Source organism: Narcine bancroftii, chromosome 12 (assembly GCF_036971445.1).
Source record: "Narcine bancroftii isolate sNarBan1 chromosome 12, sNarBan1.hap1, whole genome shotgun sequence".
Taxonomy (NCBI): domain Eukaryota; kingdom Metazoa; phylum Chordata; class Chondrichthyes; order Torpediniformes; family Narcinidae; genus Narcine; species Narcine bancroftii.
The window spans coordinates 5,800,500-5,823,921 of NC_091480.1; the positions used below are offsets into that span (position 1 = coordinate 5,800,500).

The window sequence follows — 23,422 nt, forward strand, 5'->3', positions numbered from 1 at the left end:
CCATTTAATCATGAGCTGATCCATTTTCCCACTCAGCCCCACTGCCTGGCCTTCTCCCCATAACCTTTAATGTCCTGGCAAATCAAGAACCTATCAATCTTTGTCTTGAATACACCCAATGATCTGGCCTCCACAATCGCCTGTGGCAACAAATTCCAGATTCACCAACTTCTGGCCGAAGTCCTCTGCATCTCAGTTCTAAGCGGACGACTTTCAATCCTGAATTGCAATTGCAATCCTCAATCCACATATCACCACGTTAACCCTGTCTTTGTAGATTTAAGCTGGTCAAGTGGTGGGCGCAGTCCTTCTTGCCAGGAGTACCTCGGATCATAGCCGGTTTTCGGAACGATAACGGCAGAGTGGTCTCACTTCAGACTTTTTAAACAATGAAGATCCATCACCTGGTGAAGGTACACTTGCAATAAACTTTTTAAAAACTGGACACTGAAAGTCTGAAATAAAAATAGTCTGTGCTAAGCCATTTTTTTTTTTGCCTAGTCCCAATGACCTGCACCCAGTTCATAGCCCTCCATACCCCTCCCATCCATGTACCTGAACAAATTCTTATTAAATGTTAAAAGTAAGCCCACCTTTAACATTGAATTAGAATTTGACATGGTGCTCGGTTCCATTTCTGAATGGGGAGAATTGGACCAGAGCTGCTTTCAGTTCAGGGAGAGATTTTGCTGGTTACCCTTGACCCAAAAACTCCTTGCTGAGCACACTGGCTGGCACTCTGATGTTACCACAAGAGTGCATTGGCTGAAAGCCACATTTGGACGATGTGGGATCTGAAAGATGCTACAGAAATGCAGAACCAACCTTCCTGAAACTCCACCCCTCCCCCAAAGGATGAACAAAACACTGTGTAACTACAAGGGTGCCAGAACAAGTAAAGGAGTAGACACAATTCCACAAGTGTCCATTTACAGACAGAAGGATTTGGATTGGTCAGGGTTGGGGTCAGTTTTGTTTGGTTAGGGTAATGTCAAGTTTGGATTGATCAGAGGTGGGTTGGGTGTGGATTGGTCCGGGTTGGTTCCAGTCTGGATTGGCTGGCATTGGTTCAGGTTCCAACTGGTTGGGGTCAAGTTTGGGTCAGGTTGTAGCTCGACTTGTGGTTTGGTGGAGCTCGGATGTTATTGGCACCCCTGGTGATTCCTCTCCCAGGACATGGCATTAAAATTCTACAGTGGTGTGTGACTTGAGGGGGGGGGGGGGGGGTGTAGGGGAATGAAGTGTCCCATTGCTGCAGTAGAGTTTCCATGAGGAGCTGGTATCAATAATTCCACACCAAACTTCAGATTAAAGACTTCTTTGCTCCCCTTCCTCACAGAATGAACAGAGAAGCTGGAAGCCAGCCGTCTGCCTGAACTTCTGCAATGCCTTCCTGTCCTTCGTGAAGCAAGCGGTCACCAAAGACGATCGCCGGTACAAACCATTCACTGTCCTACAGGAATCTCGGAAACAATGGTGTGGGGAGAGGGGGGGTGAACTCCATTGTGAGGCCTGCATCTGAGAGGCTGAGAAGATAGTTGGTTTTCAGAAATAACCAATTATTCTAATTAAACAAGAACATCTGCAGATTCTGGAGTTGAGTCAATACACAAACATGCTGGGGGAAACTCAGCAGGTCACAGTGTCTTTTGGAAGTAAAGAGTAAGCAATGTTTTGAAACGTTGGTTATTTTCTGCTTCCTATAGATGCTGCACGATCTTCGGAGTTTCTCCACATTTGTGTTTTGCAATTATTCTAATTCACCAGCCTCATGTTAGATGGTCAATGTCAGACAATGGTAACAATTAATGCACAAATATTGGCTGAAATCAAATCAAACCCTCAACATCTGTGATGGAAAGAGGAAACAAAAGCCTTATGAATTTTGGGCCAGTTGAAATGGATTTTCATTGAACTAGTGGTGGCTTCACAATAGGAGTGAAACGCAAAAGTCTACAGGTGCTGTGATTGTAGTTTTAAAAAAACAGAAATGTTGGAGGATCTCAGCTGGTCTTGCATCGTCCAGAGGAGGTAAAGATATATGACTGACATTTCGGACCTGAGCCCTCTCATGTTGGTCCCATGCACTGTCAGACAGAGACCACTTGCAAATTGGAGGAATAAGACCTAATTTTTCATCTGAGCCCCCTCCACACTCTCCATCTGGGTGGCATTAACATCAACTTCTCTGGTTTCTGTTAGGCCCCCCACCCCATCTTGTTTCATTCCCTCTATCTCCATTTCTTTCTCCCCTTTTCCCTCTGTCTCCTTTCACAGAGCCAAAAACTACCCTGCTCCCCCTATCAATTCTCATCTTTCCTCTCTCTTGTCCTCTCATCATGTCAAATTAACACCTTTTGTCTGTTGCTCTGCACTCCTCCCCCTCCCATTCTCCCCTTTCCACCACCAGCTTTTTTAATATGGGCTTCTGCCACTTTTTGCTCATGACTTGGATGAAGGGCTGGGGTCCAAAACATCCGTCATGCATCTGGACCTCTTATGGACGCCACAAGTCCTGCTGAGTTCCTCCAGCATTTCTGTGGCTTCACAATAAATGTAGAGGTAAAATGGTTAATTCTGAAGTGTTTCAAGTTCAAAGGGAAACTTAATGAACGAGTAATAAAGCAATGGAATAATTGCGGTGATGGAAGAAAAATAATGTTTGAATTAATATTTTTCATTTGGTGTTCAGCAGCTTTGTGGATATATTTCATTGAACAGGGAGAGAGTGGCTCACTAACTCCACGTGTGGAGAAAACCCTTGTAGAGCACTTCCATAAGAATGTCATAAATCCCAGCTGAAGGAGGCCAATTTTCCCAAAGAGCCTCCTCCACCATTCAATATGGCCATATAACCATAGAAAATTATAACACAAAAAACAGGCCATTCAGCCCTTCTAGTCTGTGCCAGAACATAATTCTGCTAGTCTCACTGACCTGCTCACATTCCATAACCCTCCAGATCTCTCCCATCCATGTATCTTTCCAATTTATTCTTAAAACTTAAGAGTGAGCCTGCATTTACCATGTCAGATGGCAGCTCAATCTAAACTCCCACCACTCTGAGTGAAGAAGTTCCCCCTAAACCTTTCCCTCTTCACCCTAAAGCCATGTCCTCTCGTATTTCTCTCTCCTGTGGAAAGACTCTACTCGCCTTTACTCTGTCTATACCCCTCATAATTTTGTAAACCGCTTTCAAATCTCCCTCATTCTTCTATGCTCCAAGAAATAAAGTCCTAACCTGTGTAATCTTTCTCTCTAACTCAACTCCTGAAGACCCAGCAAGATCCTCGTAAATCTTCTTTGCACTCTTTCAATCTTACAGATATCCTTCCTGTGGCTTGGCGACCAGAACTGCACACAATACTCCAAATTTAGCAAACACCAATGTCTCGTACAACTTTGCATAACATCCCAACTCCTGTACTCAATGCTTAGATTTATTAAGCCCAAGATACCAAAAGCTTTCTTCCTGTGACACCACTTTCAGGGAATTGTATATCTTTATTCCCAGATCTTTGTTCCTCCGCACTCCTCAGTGCCCGACCATTTACTGTGTATGTCCTACCTTGGCTTGTCCTTATAAAATGCCTCACTTCATGCTTGTCTTTAAATTCCATCTGCCATTTTCTGGCCTTTTTTTTCCAGTTGGTCTAGATCCCTCTGCAAGATTTGAAAGCCTTCCTCTCTGTCCAAAACTCCTCCAATCATAGTGTCATCGGCAAACTTGCTGATCCAATTTACCACATTATCATCTGGATCACTGATCGAGAGAACAAATATCAATGGTCCCAGCACTGATCCCTGAGGCACACCACTAGTCACAGGCCTCCAGTTTGAGAAGCAATCATCCACTTCCACTCTCTATCTTCTCCCATTCAGCCAACTTTGAATCCATTTTACAACCTCTCCATGGACACTTAGTTTCTGAACCTTCTGAACTAACCTCCCATGTGGGATCAAAGGCCTTACTAAAATCCATGTAGACAATTTCCACAGTCTTTCCTTCATCTACTTTCTTGGTAATCTCTAAAAACTCTATAAGATTCATTAAACACGACCTACCACACACACATCCATGCTGACTATCCTTTAATCAGCCCTTGGCTGTCGAAATACTTGTATATCTGATCTCTCAGAAAACCCTCCAATAATTTACTTGCTACTGACGGCAGGGTCACCGAATGAATGATCTGGCCGTGGACTCAGCTCCACCTGTTCCCCATCACTCCCAATTCCCCTGCCATGTACAGATCTATCTGCCTTAAATACTTTCGATGAGGCAGCCTTGACTGCTTCCTTGGATGGGGAATTCCACAGATTCAATATCCTATGGGGCTTAGACCACTAAACCAGCCATTCTTGACCTTTTTTTAGGCTATGCCCCCACCCCCAGGACTCCTCAGAGTTGATAGGCCCCCTTCCCTTTGAAGCAGTCTTAGTTTCTTCTGTACTTCTTTCCTCCGGACTATATAAAAAAAAATATTTATGATAATGAGGGTTTTTAAAAAAAAAAGCAAGGCTTTTTCTTAAATGTGCTGTGGCCCCCAGGGTAAAGGGGGGAGGGGGGTCACTGGGGCCCCTGTTGAGAATGGCTGTACTAAACTGCATTACCATGGAGTTTATCAAGAGCAAGCCAATGCAAAGGGTCATCATCGAGGGTTCAGAAGTGCAGAGGGTCAATATCCTCAAATTCCTGGGTGCCAACCATCTCAGAGGATCTGTCCTGGAGCGTCCATGTTGATCCAATCACACAGAAAGCTCGCCAGCGTCTATACTTTGTGAGGTGTTTGAGAGGTTCGGTATGTCACTGAAAACACTCAAAAACTTCTCCAGGTGTACCATGGAAGGCATTCTGGCTGGTTGCATCACTGCCTGGTATGGAGGCATCAACTCTCAGGACAAGAATAAGCTCCAGAGGGCTGTTAACTCAGCCTGCGACATCACAGGCACCAGACTTCACTCCATCGAGGACATCTACATGAGGTGGTGGCTTAAAAAAGCAGCCTCTATCCTCAAAGACCCCCACCCCCCGGCCATGCCCTCTCACTCTGCTACCATCGAGACAAAGATACAGGAGCCTGAAGACAAGCACTCAGCGACACAAGGATAGATTCTTCCCCACTTGAATGATCAGCGAACCAAAGAGACTGCCTCACTTTGACTTTTCATACACTATAAACCATCTAACCATTTACGGAGCGGAAACAGGCCATGTTGGCCTTTCGAGTCCGCACCGGTTCACTGATTTTGTGTGCCCTCTTCAGGCATGGGTGATTTTAAGTGTAGTGTATCTTTGAGAATTTTAAACTATTTATTTCTTTTTGTGCGGTGGTTTATATAAATGTTTGCTCTGTGATGCTGCTGCAAAACAAAAATTTTGTGGCTTATTCTTGACGATAAATTCTGATTCCGATATTCTTTATCCTTTCCTTTGCTGCAGGATGGTCACCCTTTTCTCCTGGGAACCTGGTAAAGATGTTTCGTATTCAGTTCACTCGGATGATGTGTTTGCCTTCCTCCCAGACTGGTATGTGGAGAGTATGACAGGTACTACCTCTTGTGCTCTGGGTGAGGAAACCAACAACTGACTCTCCATGGGAAGGAGTGGGGTGCAGTTCTGTACAGTTCTGTACAGTTCTGTACAGCAGGACACTTCAAAGTACCCAAGTGGTCAAACAGTGCCTGTAAATTTAAATACACCTGCTCCACCATGGAACTCTGCTCTTTCTTTGTGCTACAGTTTGAGGATGGTGCGGTGTAGACAAGCAAACATTCAGGTCCCTCCAAGCTGACTGCTGTCCATTCTCCAAGGGTGAAACCTAAACATCTTCAGATGCTGTGATTGTGGTAAAAACAGAAAGCCTTTCTCTTCCCCCAACAAGCACTGTTACCTCCAGTGACCTGTACTTGGTGGCAGAGCACGTGTAACACACAGCGTGGAAATGAGAGACATTCAGACTGCAAGAACTGCTTGAAGGCTATCAGAATTCAGTCCGACGTGATCGTCTGATAGGTGCCCATGCTTGTTTACCTTTGAAATGGATTTGGACCATACAACCTGTGCAAAGGACTTTTACTTTCTGTAAATAAAATTGGATTGATGTGGGGTTGGTCTAAATGGGCCATGGATGGTTGGCACAGACCTGGGCTGAGGCGCTTGTGCTGCATTACTCTGTTTCTCAGGGCTGCAGTAGCCTTTCAAACTAAGTTATCAACTTGTGTTCTTCAGCAGAACAGATTTCTAACCAGGAATCCTGTCCCTAGAAATAAATAGCTTCCACCTGACTGCTCTTGGTCAGTACTTGTTGTAATTTAGGAGAATGAGGAGTGGGGGGGGGGGGCTGAAATCTCATTGAAACCTTTCGAATGGTGTAGACAGGGTGGATGTAGAAGGGCTGTTTCCCATAGTGGGAGAGTCTTCTTAGAACAGATATGTGGTGGAATTTTGTCAGCCAGAAGGTGATAAATCTGGAATCATGCAATATGAAGGCATTTAAGGGAGAAACTGATACATTGCTGATTAGCCAGGACATAAAAGGCTCTAGCTAGAAGTCCAGGCAGTAGGGCTCAATGAGAAAATGGATTAGCTCATTTGAATGGCGGGGTAAACACAATGGGCTGAACAGCCTATTTCTTCTCCTGTGGTCTGAACACTTTAGGACTTTACCACCCTATCTACTTGAGTAGGCCCGGCCCCCGGAGGGCACATGGGATTGTGCCCTCTAGGGCCCTCTCCACCCTCGAAGGCATAGACTGAAATCATAAAATATTTATTATGTAGTCAGTAGGAGAGAGGTGTGGAAGAAAACACTTGAGGGCTTCACAGGGAAGGGAATCCATAAACTTTGAGCAGTCCTGAGAAGCCAGAAAAGGTTGAGAATGTCTGGTTTAGTGGGACATGGAAGGGACACAGGCAATGAAACAAACTTGAGTCAAGAATCAACTTGGTCAAGATGAAAGTTGAGCTGAAGAGCCTGTTTTCCTGTTGTAAAACATTTGATATTCTTCCCAAGTTCTTGACAACAGCAGGAAATATTCATCGTACAGAAGGAGCCCATCGAGTGTGCAGCAGTTCCCTGTACAGTAGGGCACTTTAGACCAGTGGTTCTCAACCATTTTTTTCCCACTCACATTAGTAACCACAGAGCCCCCATGTATCATGTGACTCTGTCATTGTTTGTCCCGTTTTGCGAAGGATGGGCCTGGCCCTGTTGCCATGGTATGTCCCAGTCAGCTGGACTTTGCCACACTACCTATCAGCACAGAACTACCTGCAGACACTGAGAGACTTGGACTTGGTGGGGTGGTTCCCTATGTAGACCGTCATCTGACAGAACGCCTCACCGGCAGGACTCACAAATAAGCACTAGAACTTGGCCTGGCTGGCGGTGAGAGGGTCACTGTGGTCAGATCCAGAAAGACTGGCTGAGTTCCTCCAGTATTTCAGTTTGTTTTTCTTAGATCCTTCCTGTACAATCAGAATATCACCAACAATGCTCATTGTCCCGAGTTGACTACAGTGGAGTGGAGGCCATCGTGCACCTCTTAGCAGAATTCAGATTGCTAAGAGTGTGTGGAGAGGGATGCAATTGTTGTGCTTCATCTTCTGCAGCAGCGTGAAAGAGGATTCTGATTTATGGGTTATTCCCAGGGATGCATCCAGAACTGCTCAAAGACCATCAACATGGTGAAAGATAGACCCTTAGTCCACCCGAAACGTGTTGGTCTTCCAGCACACAGATGCAGGAATCTCATTAGTTATTCAGCACCAAATTGTGGAGTCTAATCTGGATCCCAACACCTATAAAAATCTTCAAGTAAATTCCAGATTCCTTTATTATCATGTAACAGTCCAGAATATGTAATATTACACAAAATAGCCTTCTTCCTGCCGTAAAGCAGACAGAGTCGCCATTAGTGTTGCCTGGTGCCCCTCACAATTCAAGAAAAAAAGAGTCCCTTCAGAGTCACTGAGTGTCCGTGGATTCGCCTCCAGTTCTCCCGCAGCCTCTGTAGCCACACAGACTCCTGTTCAATCCATCAGCCGCCCGAGCTCCAGATCCCAACCTCCAACACGATCAGGAAGCCATCAGCATCCAAGACCCTCAGTGCCCTCTCGAATCTCAGCTCCGATACCTGGTTTCCATAAGCCAGTCTCCGGCAGCCCACAGCCCACATGGGACCCCTGACCACAAGTCTCCTTCAGCCCGTGTGGGATCCTCAGCTGTTGTGGTACTGTCCTTTAGGACATTGAAGTGCTTGGAGATGTCAGAGGATCAATGTGTCCTGTTGCAGGGTTTGTCAAGGCTAGTACAGAGCTCCACTAGTAATTGGGGAAAGTGAACAGGGAGAACCAAATACAAAAGTGGAGGCTTATGCTTCAGGTGTGGAGCAACATCTGGAGCAGGGCTTCTCAACCTTCCTTTCCCACTCACATCCCACCTTAAGCAATCCCTTACTAATCACAGAGCATCAATGGCATAGGGATTAGTTAAAGTGGGATGTGAGTGGAAAGAAAAAGGTTGAAAACCACTGGGATAGTGTGTTGGTCTTCTTAACAATGGATGTAAAAGCATTGAAAACTGTTCTGAGAAGTTCCAGAGAAACGATCCCCTTTTGTCCAACCTCTTCTGAAGCTGATGCTTTGTAATTCAAGCAACATCCTGCGAACCTCCTCGAAAATCTCCACATCCTTCTTACAATGTAGCACTCAGTCCTCGACACTACTCCGTGGCCTGACCAAGGCATGGTACAGATCCAGCACGACTTCCCGATTTTTATCTTCACTACCCTGACTTATATGGGCAGGTTTGCTGCTTGAGCATATGGTCAGGAGTCCAGGGATGTGACCAAGTGCCCTCTGCAGATTGAGAGGGCGAAAATGGGTCCTTTGGCCCGACTTGCCAACAATGACCATTATATCCCAGTCACACTTAGTCCCATCTGCATTTGGCCCAGATCCATCTAAATCCATGGATCCGGTTCCATACACCCACCACCCTCTCTGTGTAAAAAGAAAAGTTGCCCACAGAATCCTGTTAAATTTTCTCTCACCATAAACCCACATCCTCTGGTTACCGATTCCTCTACTCCAGGCATTAAACTTTTTGTGTTTGCCAAATCTATTCTTCTCATGATTTTACACACCTCTGTGAGATCACCCTCATCCTCCTGCACCCCCCACCGAGTCCTGGCAACATTCTGTCAGTATGATGGGCAACAGGATCTTAGACATTAGGAGGGAATCTATCCTGGAACCTCCATATCGATGTGATCATGAAGAAGACTCACCAGCGGCTATTCTTCATGAAGAGTTTGGGGAGATTTGGTTTGTCACCAAAGACTCTTGCAAATTTCTACAGGTGTACTGTGGAGAGCATTCAGACTGGTTGCATCGCTGTCTGGTACAGAGGTGCCAATGCACAGGCCAGGAAACGGCTCTAGAGTTTTGAATTAAGCCAGCGCCATCACAGGCACCAGACTTCACTCCATCAAGGATATCAACATGAAGCAGTGTCTTTAAAAAGCAACCTCTATCCTCAAGGACGCCCCTCCACCCAGGTCACACCCTCTTCACTCTGCTACCATCAGTGAAAAGGTACAGGAGCCTGAAGACAAGCACTCAGTGGCACAAAGACAGCTTCTTCCCCTCCAACATCAGATCCCTGAATGATCAATGAACCACACGTCTGACTTTCCTATTTTCTAGCTCTATTTCTTTATTTTTGATACAGTATGTGATTTATAGCAATCTTTGCACTGAGGCTACTGTAAAACAACAAACTTAGTGACATGTTCATGACATTAAATTCTGATCCACATCCAGCTGCGGCACAGAGAAGCTCCTGCCGGCAGTCAGTGGCAGCCCCACAGAGACCGGGTACAGTAGATGGTGAATTATTGAGGTGAGTGAAGACCAACACACTGGTGCAGGGGCTAGACCTACTTTCTCGCAGTTTCTGAGACCCAGGTTCCACTCTGGCATCAGGCACTGATTGTGTGGAGTTTGCACACTCTCCCTGTGACTGGTCCGGTTTTCTCCCACTTCTCAAACATGTACAGAATGATTGGCCACTGTAAGGTGTAGGTAAGTGAGAAGTGGATTAGGAAGATTTGATGAGTTAATGGACATTAATGAAGGATTGTTGAAAATGGATGGGAACACAGACTCAATGGGCCAAAGGGTCTTTCTTTGAGGTCTCTGACTATATTTGCAAGGATAAAGGGCAGCTGCAATGTGATGTCAATGGGCCAGTACAGACAGGATGGCCTGAATGGTCTCCCTATTCCTGCTGAACGACAGGAGTTGGGCTGAAGGATCTGCCACCTGTCACGCTTTGGCAGAATGGGGCAGGTACCAATGACGGAAACTTTCCGCAAAAGGGGTCAGGGATGGAAAGAAGAGAGCAGTGGATCTCCCCGAGAGCTGGGAATCTCCACACAGCGGAGACGGACTGGGAAGGGGATGGGTGTGAGGTCAAGGATCAACAGTAATGTTATTGAAGAGTGGAGGAGGCCAGAATCAGATGTTTGGATGTTCGCAGTTTTGTGCCAGATATTTTGGCACCCACATTATGGTGACAGACATTTGGCCAAAGAAACAAGACTTTTGCAGACCTGCTACATTTTGGCACCAACCTAAACAATGAATATAAATTATCAATTAATTAATTTTATAGAAGTTGATTATTATAAAATTATTCATTTTATTTATTGATTAATTAATCAAATTTATTAAAATTGTTTCAATCAAAATCCTGCTTTCAGAAGGTTCACCATCTCTGAGTAGAAATGGTTTGCTTTTGTTGCAAGTTTCGTAGATCTGGAATTCTAGGTCGAGCAAATTTGTTGGATTGGGAGGTGCCTGATACATTTCTTTGGGCTCCCTTCATGTAGTCGTTTACAAGGAATCAAGACGTGGACTGCCCCTCGGACTGTCCCCTCAGACTGCCTGTGACACATCGGCCAAACGTTGATTAAGAATCGTGGAAGCAGCTTCTAAAGTTCTTTGAGCACGGTGCTGAACCGACTTTGACTGGTGCAGCAGGAGAACCATGATTTGTGTTGATTAATTTCACAAAACTCTTCACCCAATTCACCCTTTGCATGTATTCCTATTCTCGCCTGGCCAAACACAATCCAATCATCTATCTTCCTGCCCTTGTCAAAAATATAAAGATAACCGTTATGGGCAAATTTCTCTTTGCCTCTTGTACTTAAAATGCCAACCATTGGAGGGTGAATTACACTAAAGATGTAAAAACCTAATGATGATCCAAGACACCAAATTACTGTCAAGAGCACGGTCAGACAACTCAAACACACAGAGTATGTGGTTTTCCATATCACTCTAATCGAGATGATCACATAAACCAAAGTGATTATTTGTGAAATAAGTGAATAAAGTGTGGTGAAATCTAACTGTTAACACCAAAATGTCCAGCACCAAACTGGACACAAGGGGCCAAATGGCCTCCTGACCTCGTAGAAATTCAAGAAACAGAAGCACGTTCATTGTCACATTGCTCTTGGCACAGGGAGAAGGGATTGTTCTGTGAATGGACAGTGGTAGGAATAAGAAAACAGCCCATTGCAGTGTGGCGGTGGAAGATCAGTCAGCACAGAGCAAAAGCAGCGCATTGTGGGCTCCTTCAGGAACCTGATGGCTGTGGGGGAGAATGTATTTCATAGAGTAGATTCATTTCCCCCCCCCCCCCCTGCAGACCTGGACCTCAAGCGATGGCTTTGTTTGCAGCTTCCCATTGGTCGAAGACGAGCTTGGCCGTGACTGTGTCCTCAATGGCTATCCCTGTGGGGAATGAACACCCTCAGCATTCGCCGTTCTTCCAGGGACACAGGTAGTGTGGTCTCCCTCTCTCCTGTCCCTCACTCCCTTCCCCATCCCTCGCTCCCTCCTTTTCCCCATCCCTACCTCCCTCCCTCTCCCCGTCCCAACCTCCCTCCCTCTCCCCATCCCAACCTCTCTCCCTGTCCCTACCTCCCTCCCTCCCTCTCTGTACCTACCTCCCTCCCTCCCTCTCCCTGTTTTCCTCCCCATCCCTCCCTCCCTCTCCCTGTCCTCCACCCCATCCTATCTCCCTCCCCCTCATCCCATTCCCTATCACCTGTCCATCTCCCTCCCTCCCTCCCTCTCCTCCCATCCTTCCACTCTCTCCCCATCCCTTCCTCCCTCCCCATTCCTACCCTTCCCCTTTCCTCCCTACTGCTCTCCCTCCCTCTTCCCTCTCCTCCCCTCCCCCACACAATGGAGCTCAACTCATGGGCATTTGGTGAGAAGCTGGAGTGGTTCAAAGGGTTGGGCACATCTGTGGGACAGTCAACATTTTGGGTAGGGACTCTTTCTCAACATTAAGGTAAGAAGGTGTGAAGGATGCAAGACAAATAGAGGGTTTTGGGTGTGAAGGATGGAAGGGTTAGAATTATGGGGTAAGTTCCCAATAGGTCAGCACCACATTGTGGGCTGAAGGGCCTGTATTGTGCTGTAATGTTCTACGTTATGGAGTGTATAGGGAGGGGAGAAGAGGTGACAGGGTCCCTTTTGGGAGTTGGGAGAGGTAGAGTATCAGGAACAGCTTCCACAGGTAAAACACAAGGAGTGGAGGTGCTGGCATTGGGAGAAAGGAGAACTGGCTGGGTTGGGCAGTGACCATAGAGAGAGATGGGCAGCCCAAGGCACAGGTTTGGACCCTTCATCGACTGCTTCTGTGGGAGGGCGCTGCCTGAACCCCTCCAGCATTGTTCCCTGGGTTTGGATGAACCTGTCTGCAGGCACCAGGGTGGTTCACTCCCATCTGCGGGCACCAGGGTCTCCCCCGTCTGTGGGTCTCCTCAATCTTTGGGCACCAGGGTGGGTCATCCCAATCTGTGGGCACCAGGGTCAGGATGTCCCTGTTTCCCCTGTTGTCTGGGCGCTCCTCAGGCTTTGCAGGAGGGTTTGGGGGCAGAGCCAGCTCCACTCCACTCCACTGTTCCACAGTTTCCAACAATCCAACCACAGCCTCCTGCAGCTTCAGGCTGCAAGCCCAACCACTGAATGAATCCTGTAACCATGCCAATTGGAACCAGTCTGGGAGCAGCCAGTACAAGAGGGGACAACCAAGTGACCCAGATGGCTGACAAAGTGGCTCCTTGTTCTTACCCAACGATTTGAACACTGTGGTCCTGTCCCGCACGGCTGGCTTGTCTCCCACAATCACCTCCCCCAACTCAGCGAAGATTTTGGCCTGAGAAAGCAGAGAAGGTTTAATTTGCAGCTGCCCCGCTTCTTCACCATGTAGCCAGGCAGACCCAATTGGCATCAATTACCCTGGACAACATTGATTCTGTTTCCTTAACACTGGAGTGTGTTTTATGGATTGTGAGCTGATTTTAGAATTTTCCCATCACGTACCGATTTTTAGATATAACCTATTTTTGTGCTTTCCTGTCCTATTTTAAGTCGACTTCAAGCAAACAAAACCATGAAGTGTAACATGTCATTGAAAATTAATTTTATGCATTTACACTTTGACGTCTTCCCTGCTGATCTTCTTGCAGTCAGTGACGAACACAGTGAAAGGTTTCCCCAGGACATTGTGACCATGAGAAAGCGGGATCAGGGCAACTATTGTTGGACACTGACATGAGGGGTATCAGATGCTGAGTGAACAAAAATCAGCGGGAAAACATTTTTAGGTCAGTAGAACTAACGCAATGTGTCAGTATCATTATGTGATTAAAAATGCTAAATTCAATCAAAGTAAATGTTTCTCCAGCTTCCTGTGTGATAGAGAAAATCTGAAGTGATCTTTATGTTCATTTTTAAGTTGTCTGTCATAATCCCCTCTTTGTCAGGATGCCAACTTTTGAAAACGTTTGTTGTCCAGTGTAATTGGAGTTCCACAAGGACGTCTGCATGTGCTTGAGGGATGATGGGTACAACTCAGCAGGCCACCCGGGAGCAACCCTTTGCATCCTGTGGACACTGCGTGACCTGCTGAGTTTCTCTAGCACATTTGTGGGTTGCACCTGACCCCCAAGTGTCTGTAGACATTCGTGTTGAACTCCAGTTACCATCAAGGTAGGGAGATGCGCAGGAGACAGCAGATGCGGGAACCTGGAGCAAAACACAAACTGCTGGAGGGAGGTGGCGGATCGAGTGGGGAAGAACTGTCGAGGTTTAAGGTTGAGACCCTGTGGTGGGTGGGGAGGAGGAGTGAAAATGGGATAGTACCACCCACTCCCCCCACCTGCTGACATTTTTCCATACCTTGAGGAAGGGCTCAAGCCTGAAAGGTTAGACCTTTGTTGTATAAAGGACATTGACCCGCTGAGTTTCTCCAGTTTTGTGTTTTTACTTCAACCACAGCGTCGACAGATTTTCGTGTTTTACTCACAGTGAGAAGGGGAGGGTCAGTGAAACAAACATGGACACGTTTGGGGACAGAGACTCCAGTTTCAATCCCTTGTTTACTTGCCTCAATATTCCACCCTCCTGCTCCTCTCCTCTCCCCTCTGGGCTAATATTCAGTGATGTTTGCTTCACGAGCTGAACCTCCACATCCTTCCTATTTTCCTGCAATTGGCTTTGCTTACCTCGAGCAGAGGGCCAAACTGGTAAAGAGCAGCAGAAACATGGGCTGATTTACCCCCTTCCCCAGGGTTATCCTGCTGTCCTGCAGCCTGGTCAAAGTGTACAAGGTGATAGGAGCCACATGAGAGACGGCAGATTCAGAGACTGTGGGGGAGGAGGAACGGTCGACATTCAAGGTCAGAACAAGGCCTGATGAAGAGTTCAGACCCAAAATGTCCTGCGTTCTTTTTCTCCCACTGAAGCTATTCAGTCACAAAATGGGGCAAGTGATCTTTATCCTCATGGTGGGGGTGTCAGAAACAAAGGGCAGAGGTTTAAGAGGTCACTTCAATGACCCATGGGGCAGAGTAGATGGCCATAGGGGTCAGTATGGATGATGGGCTGAAGGCCCTTTCCTGTGCTATGTGATAGTTGTCCAAGACATTAGTGAGGCCAAATTGGTATGCAATTTTAGTCACCCTCAATATAAGAAAGATAAGTTTGAAAGAGTGTAGAGATTTAGGACATTGCCCGGACTTCAGGAATGGAGGTACAGGGAAAGGTTAAAAAGGTCAGGACTTTATTCCCTGGAGTGTAGAAGAACGAGGGAGATTTTATCAAGGTGTACAAAATTGCAAGGGGAATCAACAGAGTAAATTCTCATTGGCTTTTTCCACTGAGGGTGGATGAGATACAAACCAGAGGACATGCATTCAGGGTGAACTTCTTCACACAGAGAGTGGTGGGAGTGTGGAAGCCAGCTGAAGTGGTGAATGCAAGTTCAATTTTAATATTTAAGAAATATTCAGTCATGGTCATGGGTGGGAGGGATATAGACATAAGAACCAAATAAACAGGAGCAGGAGTCGGCCATTCAAGTCCACTCCACCATCTGATGGGATCATGGCTGATCTGATGATCGGCTCTTCTCCACCAACCTGCCCTTTCCCCATATCCTTTAATTCCCCTACTATGTAAAAATCCATTCAATCTTATCTTCAATATGCTGTACTTTTCTACGATGGACCCCAATGTATAACTGAAGCAGCAGGTGCTGTTGCTACGGAATCTTGGTTCTGTGGGAGGAACGGATGGGGCAGGGGGACAAGTGAAGATAAATGCACTACCCCTGAGAGGATGATGTCTCCAGACTCCTGGCTTGCGGCCTCCCTGCTGTCCACGTACAGGAGAGCGTTCCTCATCAAAACATCATCCAACTCCCTCCAATCCGGGCGACACGCTCCCACTGCTGGCAGGTCAGAGAGGGGCTGAAGGTCAGAGACAGCCCGCGGAAACCTACCCCCTCCCAGCCTCCTCCTCATTCCAAGGGAGATACCCCAGCCACCCTCCCCATCCTGAGGGATCCTGGGCCCATCTCAAGGGAGCTCCTTCAGTCCCACTCCCCAGCCTGAGGGATCTCCCCCACCCCTATTCCCCATGAGTCTCCTACCTTGAGGTATCTCCCTCAGCCCTCTCCCCACACCAAGGGAGCTCCCTCAGTCCTCCTAACCTGAGAGCTCCCCTCCCCACCCTGTTGACATCCCACCCCATATTGGAGCTCCCCTTCTCACTGAGGGAGCACCCTTTCCCACCCTGATGAACCTCCTCCTATGCAGGCACAGTGAGGGAGCTCCTCCCAGGGAGGGATCCCCTTCATCTCTGGTCAAGGCGGTAGGGAGCGACCCCCACCCCCCACTCCAAGGAGAGAAACTGAGGGAAGCCGGCCCGGTGACCAGAAGGCTGACCAGAAACGGCTCCTCCTGCCAATCACCTACCATTGATGTGAGCTCCATGTTTGACCCACTCCCCACACACCACAGGCTTGGTGGCCATGGTGACTGTGATCACCACGTCAGCATCGCTGATGGCTTCCTTTGCCGAGCCACATAGCTGGACGGGACCTTTCACCCTTGCGGCAAACTTCTCTGCCCGTTCATGGGTTCGACTCCACACCTTCACCTGTTGGGTCCAAGGGCAAAGGCAAAATGATTCAAGCCCCAGGTAACGAAAGACTCGAAAATGGCAGCAGTGCCAGAGCTGATACATCTCCAGGGAAGTGGAGGACCGGGCAGGGGACCAGAAAACGGGGAGACCACCCTGAGTTTGAGAAGGAGAAGAGACGACCCATGGGACAGTGCCCACGGTGGCGGACCAGTGAAGGGTTCTGTGGCTAAAGAAACACACAGGTGGTGGGCTGTTGGTGACGCAAGGCGAGGAACCAACACCAGGCTGGGGGCTGCTGGAAGGGGTATCGGAACTGAGATGCGAGAGGGCACTGAAGGGTTCCTGACAGTGCCGGAGGTTGGGATCTGGATCTCGAGTTGCCGATGGTTTGGACTGGACTCTCTGGCTGCAGGAGGCAAATCTGAGGGGACTCTCTTTTACCTCTCTCTAGGCACTTTCAGATGGCCAATTGACCTGCTTGTAAAGCCGCATATTTTGGCAAAATGCAGTTGTGGGAAGGCCACATGAATGTGCAGGAGGTGCCTGCAACGAGAGTTTGGTAACCTCCTAAAAGCGGCTGCCTTCTGATAACAGTCAGGTGGCCAGCGCCTGACAGCTCCTCTCCAGGTCCCCACAATGTCGGGTGGCCGGTGCATGCTGTCCCCACAGTGTCCCGCTGCCCTGCTCTCTCCCCACTCACAGGGCTGGAGCGGCCGGTGGGGGAGAAGGGGGCTGGCCGAAACAATGTCGGTACCCGACTCGAGCGCTGCCTCCTCCCCCCCCCCCAGTCATTCCAGCCCCCGTACCAACCTGCTGGCCATTCCAGCCTCTTCCTCTCCCACCAGTGCTCCAGCCTCCTCCCCTGCCGGCCGCTCCAGCCCCGTGAGTGGGGAGAGAGCGGGACAGTGGGATCAGTGTGGGTTCGTCTCCACGCTGATAGTCCATGCTGGCTGTCCCAGCTAACAGCCAGCCATCCTGAATTGACAGCCCAAGGGAAAGGAGCCGGAATGCGCACAGATGCGCATCCTGGCGCAGCTGTCCTTTCAGGTGGCCAGCGCTGTGCTTTCAACGCTGCCATCTGAACTGCAATTTAAAGGGCCACTTCTGCTTCTTCAGGCACATTCTTAGCAGAGAATGCAACTGAAAAAGCCTTCTCTCCCTCCGACTGTTAGAGGTGTCAGGCAATTTCTGCTGTAGGTGAACCTTTGTCTGCCTCACGATAGATTAAATGCAGTTTTGTGCATTATTACACAACAATAACGGAATCGTGAATCTTGAATTCCGGGACCAGGACAGCATCTGCCCAGCAGGTAAAGGGTGCCCCAGAGAACCGTGGTCTTGCCCACCCAGAAATGACACCAGCATGCCACATTGTTGAACCACACTGATCACTGGATCCACATCTGATCCACATCTATGGGAAAGATGCCATTGAGCTGGACGGGGGTGGGGGCAGGAGTGCAGGGAAGATTCATTAGGACATTCCCAGGATTGGAGGGCTTCAGGAGAAGCTGGGTGGCCTGGGGTTCCTTCCCTGAAGCAAGGGGAGCTGTCCTTGCAGTGGTTTATAAAACAGTCAAGGGAATTAATAAGGTGATGGTCAAGTCTCAACCTGAGGGGCAACTTGATCAGGTGCTGGGTTTGTGGAACAAGAGGGGCTGGGTGCAATTGCACCCTTCAAAGGGCTTATGGACAGAAACATGGATAGGAAAGGTTCGAAGGGCCATGGGTCAGGGCCAGGCTGATGGGTCACTGCGGGGAACTAGCTGGGCACAGACAGTCTGGGTCAGGAAGACTCCTTCCTACCTTCTCATCTTGAGAATCTACTGAATGTACACATACTCCAACACACATCCACATTCACACAGCCAACAACGCCTGCACGCACACATACAGACATGAGAGAATGTGCACTTGCGTGCACGCACGTGCACACACATGCGCGCATGCACAATGCACAGACATCCACACCTGAGCACACCTGTGTACAAACACACTCATGCACACGCGCTCAATACACAGACATGTCCACCAGCTTGCACACCCGCACTTAAGCGCATACTGCGCACAAACACACCTGCTTAAACGGGAACATTTGAGTGAAGATCTCGTAGTGACTCAGTGCCTGGGTCCCAGCTCCCAGAATGCACAGCACGTCCTGACAATCCGGCTGCAGATACTGTAACAGAGGGACAAATGGGGATCAGGGACAGGTCCCCATCGCTCCAAGCGGCCGCTGAGGAGAGGAACAGGGGGGCGTGCCGCTGAGAACCCATCGCAGACCCTTGCAACAGTGTGGACCTCAGGCCCACTGGGGAGTGTTTACTCAGCTGTGCATCCCTCATGTTGCACACAGCAAGATCTCACCAATGGCCATCGGGGCAATGACATTACCGTGAGCCTTGGCCTTGCTTTGGGCTGGGAGATAGAGCTCACTGAAGGTGCAGGCCAGGCCTGAAGGAGTCCCCAAACATCCACCCTTCTGGGGTGACCTGCCTCATAACCCCCAATGGGGTTGGGTCTCTGCCCATACAGGGAAGCTCAGCCAAACCTGGGCAGTAACATTACCAGGCCGCACAGGAGATGAAAATCCGACCAGGGACAGTGTCCCTTGGGCCGCAAATAATAACTGGCCACATTTCTGTGGCACCTGTACAAGGGCAAGGGTCCTCATGTCAATCATCCTCAGCCAGTCACCCAGTTCTGCAGTTTTAGGTGAGAGAGGTGGGATGTGGGAAGATGTCCCAGTCCAAGTGGGGTGCACATGGACAGCTGTGGGTGGGAATCACTGGGTAAGTGTGGATGGGTGACGGGGGGAAGTGAGTGGGCGATGGGTGTGGGTGGATGGGTGACCCTCAGTGGGAGTGGGTTGGTGACGGGGGAGTCGATGGGGGGGGAGAGGTTTGGCAATGGGGGAGTTGGTCATCCCCCCTCCCCATGAGCCCACCCTGACAGCACACCCTCGCCATAAGCCTTCCCTCCCTATTAATGACTTTACCTTGGTTGCAATGGCAGACACCATGGCCGTCCTTGTGTTGGTGATTGCCTCGCCGTCCATCAGCTGCATGAGAGCAGATAGGGGATCTGGAATAGAGCTGAGATACCCTCATCCCTACCAAGACCCCCCACCCTGTTTTTTTTTTAAATTATTTTTTTATTTTTCACACTGTTAACCAGATCAACAAAAAAAATACAAACGTTTCACATTAAATATACACAGTGGCATTTTCTCCTTTTTTTCCCCTCCTTCCCACCCCCCTCCAAAACCAATAAATATTCAACATATACAATACAATAAAACCATGAAACAATGTCTTAAAGCAATGAAAAATAAACAAGAAAAATGTGTCATCTACTTTTACATACTGGATCAAGTCGTTTTATCTTCTTATCATTTTAGGGGGTGGAGGTCCGAGACAAGCCCTCTCTGTTATGTTCCATGTACGGTTCCCAAATTTGTTCAAATATGTGACTTTATTTTTTTAATTATATGCTATTTTTTCCAATGGAATACATTTATTAATTTCCATGTACCATTGCTGTACTCTCAGGCTCTCTTCCATTTTCCAAGTTGACATTATACATTATTTTGCTACTGCTAAGGCTATCGTAATAAATCTTTTTTGCACTTTATCCAATTTGAGGCCTAATTCTTTACTTATATTACTTAGAAGAAAGATCTCTGGATTTTTTGGGATGTTGCTTTTTGTGATTTTATTTAATAACTGATTTAGATCTTCCCAAAACTTTTCCACTTTCTCACATGCCCAAATGGCATGTACTGTTGTTCCCGTTTCCTTCTTACAGTGAAAACATCTATCTGATAATGTTGGTGATCCCATTTATTTAATTTTTGGGGTGTGATATATAACCTGTGTAACCAATTATACTGTTGAGAAAATCTCCCCTTGGTCTGAACTAATATTTCTGTTATGCCAAATGAAAGGAAAATGAGGAGGACCCCAGTGAGAACGGCTGCTCTGGCACATTAATGACCCCCTTCCCAGCACTGGGTGACCATACTCCAAGTGTGGCCCTGCCTGCCTTGTCCAGCTGGAATGTCGCATCATGGCTCCTGTGCTTCATTCCCAGGCAAGTGTGCCAACTCCTCCTTCCCCACCCGTATCCCCACTTTCGCCCCTCAGTCTCTGTTCCAGAACACTCTTCAGGCCCGCCACCTCACCAACCTCATGCATCTCTGAATTCAACTCCATCTGCCACTCCTCAGCTCACTGAACCATTTATTCAAGATCCCATTGGAATCCCAGATAACCTTCACTGACCACTTCACCACCGATCTTAGTGTCTCCAGTATGTTCACTGGCCATGTAAAATTGGTATCCCAATCATTCGTGTAAATGACTGACCTCAGTCTGACCACACAAAGAATAACGTTACTGGAGAACGGAAGGGAAGAGTCTTGGAAAGGAGTGGTCACATTGGAGCAAAAGGTCTGCGGACACTGATTGTGGTAAAAACACAGAAATGCTGGAGGAACTCAGCAGGTCTTGCAGCATCCACAGGAGATATATTAAAAAAAAGCAACGTTTCGGGCTTGTTTGAGAAAAAGCAGACAGATCACCTGAAGAAAGGAAATGGCAGGGGGAGGAGTACAGACCAACAGACAAAAGGGTTAATTGGCCAAGAGAAACTATAGGTGAGAATTGATGGGGGAGTTGGAGGGGTGAGGAGGTTGGCTCTTTGTGAATGCAGAGCTGGGGGAAAGGAGTCAAATGGAAAAGGGAGAGAGAGTGCGCACTGGAGAAAAGTAGAGGGGTGAGGAGGTTGGCTCTTTGTGAATGCAGAACTGGGGGAAAGGAGTCAAATGGAAAAGGGAGAGAGAGTGCGCACTGGAGAAAAGTAGACAGAGAGTCACACTTGGACTCGCAGGTACTGGGAGTGCACAACATGACAGGTCCAGGGAGGAACCGTCTTGAGTGATTGCACTGGTACCAAGAAGGGGTGACATGGTGAGCTGCCAGACGGAGAGTTGGCCTTTACACAACAGACGGAGACAGGAGCAGTCTATACTCAATAGGCACACACAGCCTTTAAGGCGCCATTGCGTGGATCAAACAGCAGCACGGTCGAGTGATGAGATGAATCGTTGGAACCGGAGGTTTGATAGAATCGGACAATCTTTGTCACCAAGGCATCATCCTTGGCGCTGTAGGCGGACATCACTCCTAGAAAACTGAGCAGAATTCAGCCATGAGATCACCGCTGGAAACAAGGATCTTCCCACCTGACCTGCTGGCTCGGGAACTGCAGCCAAGGACGAGCTATGAGGTGTCTATGGAATCGGGGAATATCCAACATTCCAGCATAGTACAGGCCCTTCAGCTTGCAATGTTGTGGTGACCTAAGTAAACCTACTCCACAACAATCTGACCCTTCCCTCCCTCACACCCATAACCCTGCATTTTTCTGCCTTTTGAATGTCCCTATTGTACCAGCCTCCACCACTACCCTAGGCAATGCATTCCAGGCCCCCACCCCTCTCTGTGCAGAAAATTACCTCTGACATCCCCCCTAATCTTCCCTCCCCTCACCTTGGGAAAAACTGTCCATCCATTCTAAGCCCCTCCTAATGGTATCTACCTCTATTAAGAAGGGATGAAGATCCAGGAATAATCATTCACTTGTGAATCAAAAGTCTGCAGGTGTGTTTCAGGGAGCTGAGGGTGAACAACTCATAGTTTGAGTGCCCCAAAATTAGTGGGGTGGGGGGGGGGGGGGGAGGTGGGGAGTGGGAAATGAAGCTAAATACTTGGGCATCTGGTGGAAGAGTGAGGAGTGAGTGGGGTCAAGGCCAGCCCTGGGTCAGTGCGGTGGGTATTGGGGGAGACAGTCATAGAGTGGTATGGACAGAAAGAGGCCCTTCAGCCCTCCACATCCATTTTGACCCTAATGCCCAGCTGTACTAATCCCATTTGCGGCCTTTTGAAATGCCTCTCAAACATGATGATTTTATCTGATTCCACTACCTCCTCTGGCAATCAGATCCACATATCAATCAGCTTCAAGTGTTAAAAAATATTTAACCCTCAAATCCCTTCCTCTTACATACAAGGTCCCGCATCGGACTTGTCAGCCACAAACGAGCCTGCAGCTGACGTGGACTTTTTACCCCCTCCATAAATCTTCGTCCGCGAAGCCAAGCCAAAGAAGAAGACATACAAGGTATGGCTTGATAGCTCAGCTACTGGAGGACGTTTCTGGCTATCCACCCTTTCAATGTCTCTATCAGGTCACCCCTTGGGAAACCAGAACTAACCTGTCTGATAACTCCCCATAAGCGCTCCCAGGGTATCTCCTGCAGGGAACATTAGTGAGGTGGAGGGAATGAGAGGAATTGGGGGAATGGGGGAAAAGAGGGAAGGTGTGGTGATATCTAATTACACCACTAGGTCACCAGGGGTAATCCCGGTGACCTTGTACATAAAGCAGTCCAGAGCTACAGTCTAGCCTTCCAGGTTTGTCTTGCAAAGAGACAAGACCTCTTAGTGTACATATTAGTTTATTAAAGCTGTCTTAATAAACTAGTGTGGTTATTGTCAGTACAGAAAGGGCAGGGCTTGAGACAGAAGGTTAGGCAGCCATCGTTGAGCAGGGCTCTGAGAGGAAAGTGGGAGTGGGCAGTCGGGGAGGAGGGTGGTGGAAGGAATGAGGGGCAGAGAGGGGGATGTGGTTGGGGTAGGAGAGAGGGGTTGGATGGGGAAGTGGAGAAGGATAAGAAGTGAAGGGGAGGGGAGAGGGGTTAGGGGTGGGAAGGTTGAAGGGGAAGGAGTAGGGGAGGGGGAGGGGGAGGAGTAGGGGGAGGGGTGGGGGTGAGGGGGAGGGGTGGGGGTGAAGGGGAGGGGTGGGGGTGAAGGGGAGGGGGAGGGGTGGGGGTGAAGGGGA

The 23,422-nt window shown here is 48.3% G+C and overlaps 2 protein-coding genes across 2 annotated transcripts in view; one reads left to right on the plus strand and one right to left on the minus strand.

Annotated features, from left to right (window-relative positions):
- Positions 1-13,699, plus strand: part of dxo (decapping exoribonuclease) — a 21,266-nt gene extending 7,567 nt beyond the window's left edge. Inside the window, exons 5-8 of the mRNA XM_069905984.1 lie at positions 278-413; positions 1,340-1,434; positions 5,444-11,861; positions 13,561-13,699. Of these exons, the coding sequence (XP_069762085.1) occupies positions 278-386 (109 nt within the window). The 3' untranslated portion in view covers positions 387-413; positions 1,340-1,434; positions 5,444-11,861; positions 13,561-13,699. The remainder of the gene's footprint in view (positions 1-277; positions 414-1,339; positions 1,435-5,443; positions 11,862-13,560) is intronic.
- Positions 9,698-21,708, minus strand: crym (crystallin, mu). Its single transcript, XM_069905989.1, has 7 exons — positions 21,566-21,708; positions 19,518-19,580; positions 18,597-18,698; positions 16,351-16,534; positions 15,703-15,824; positions 13,163-13,247; positions 9,698-11,812 (listed from the first exon to the last, which is right to left on the minus strand). The coding sequence occupies exons 1-7, from the start codon at positions 21,698-21,700 to the stop codon at positions 11,736-11,738; spliced, it is 768 nt and encodes a 255-aa protein (XP_069762090.1). The 5' UTR covers positions 21,701-21,708; the 3' UTR covers positions 9,698-11,735.
- Between the last annotated feature and the right edge of the window lie 1,714 nt (positions 21,709-23,422).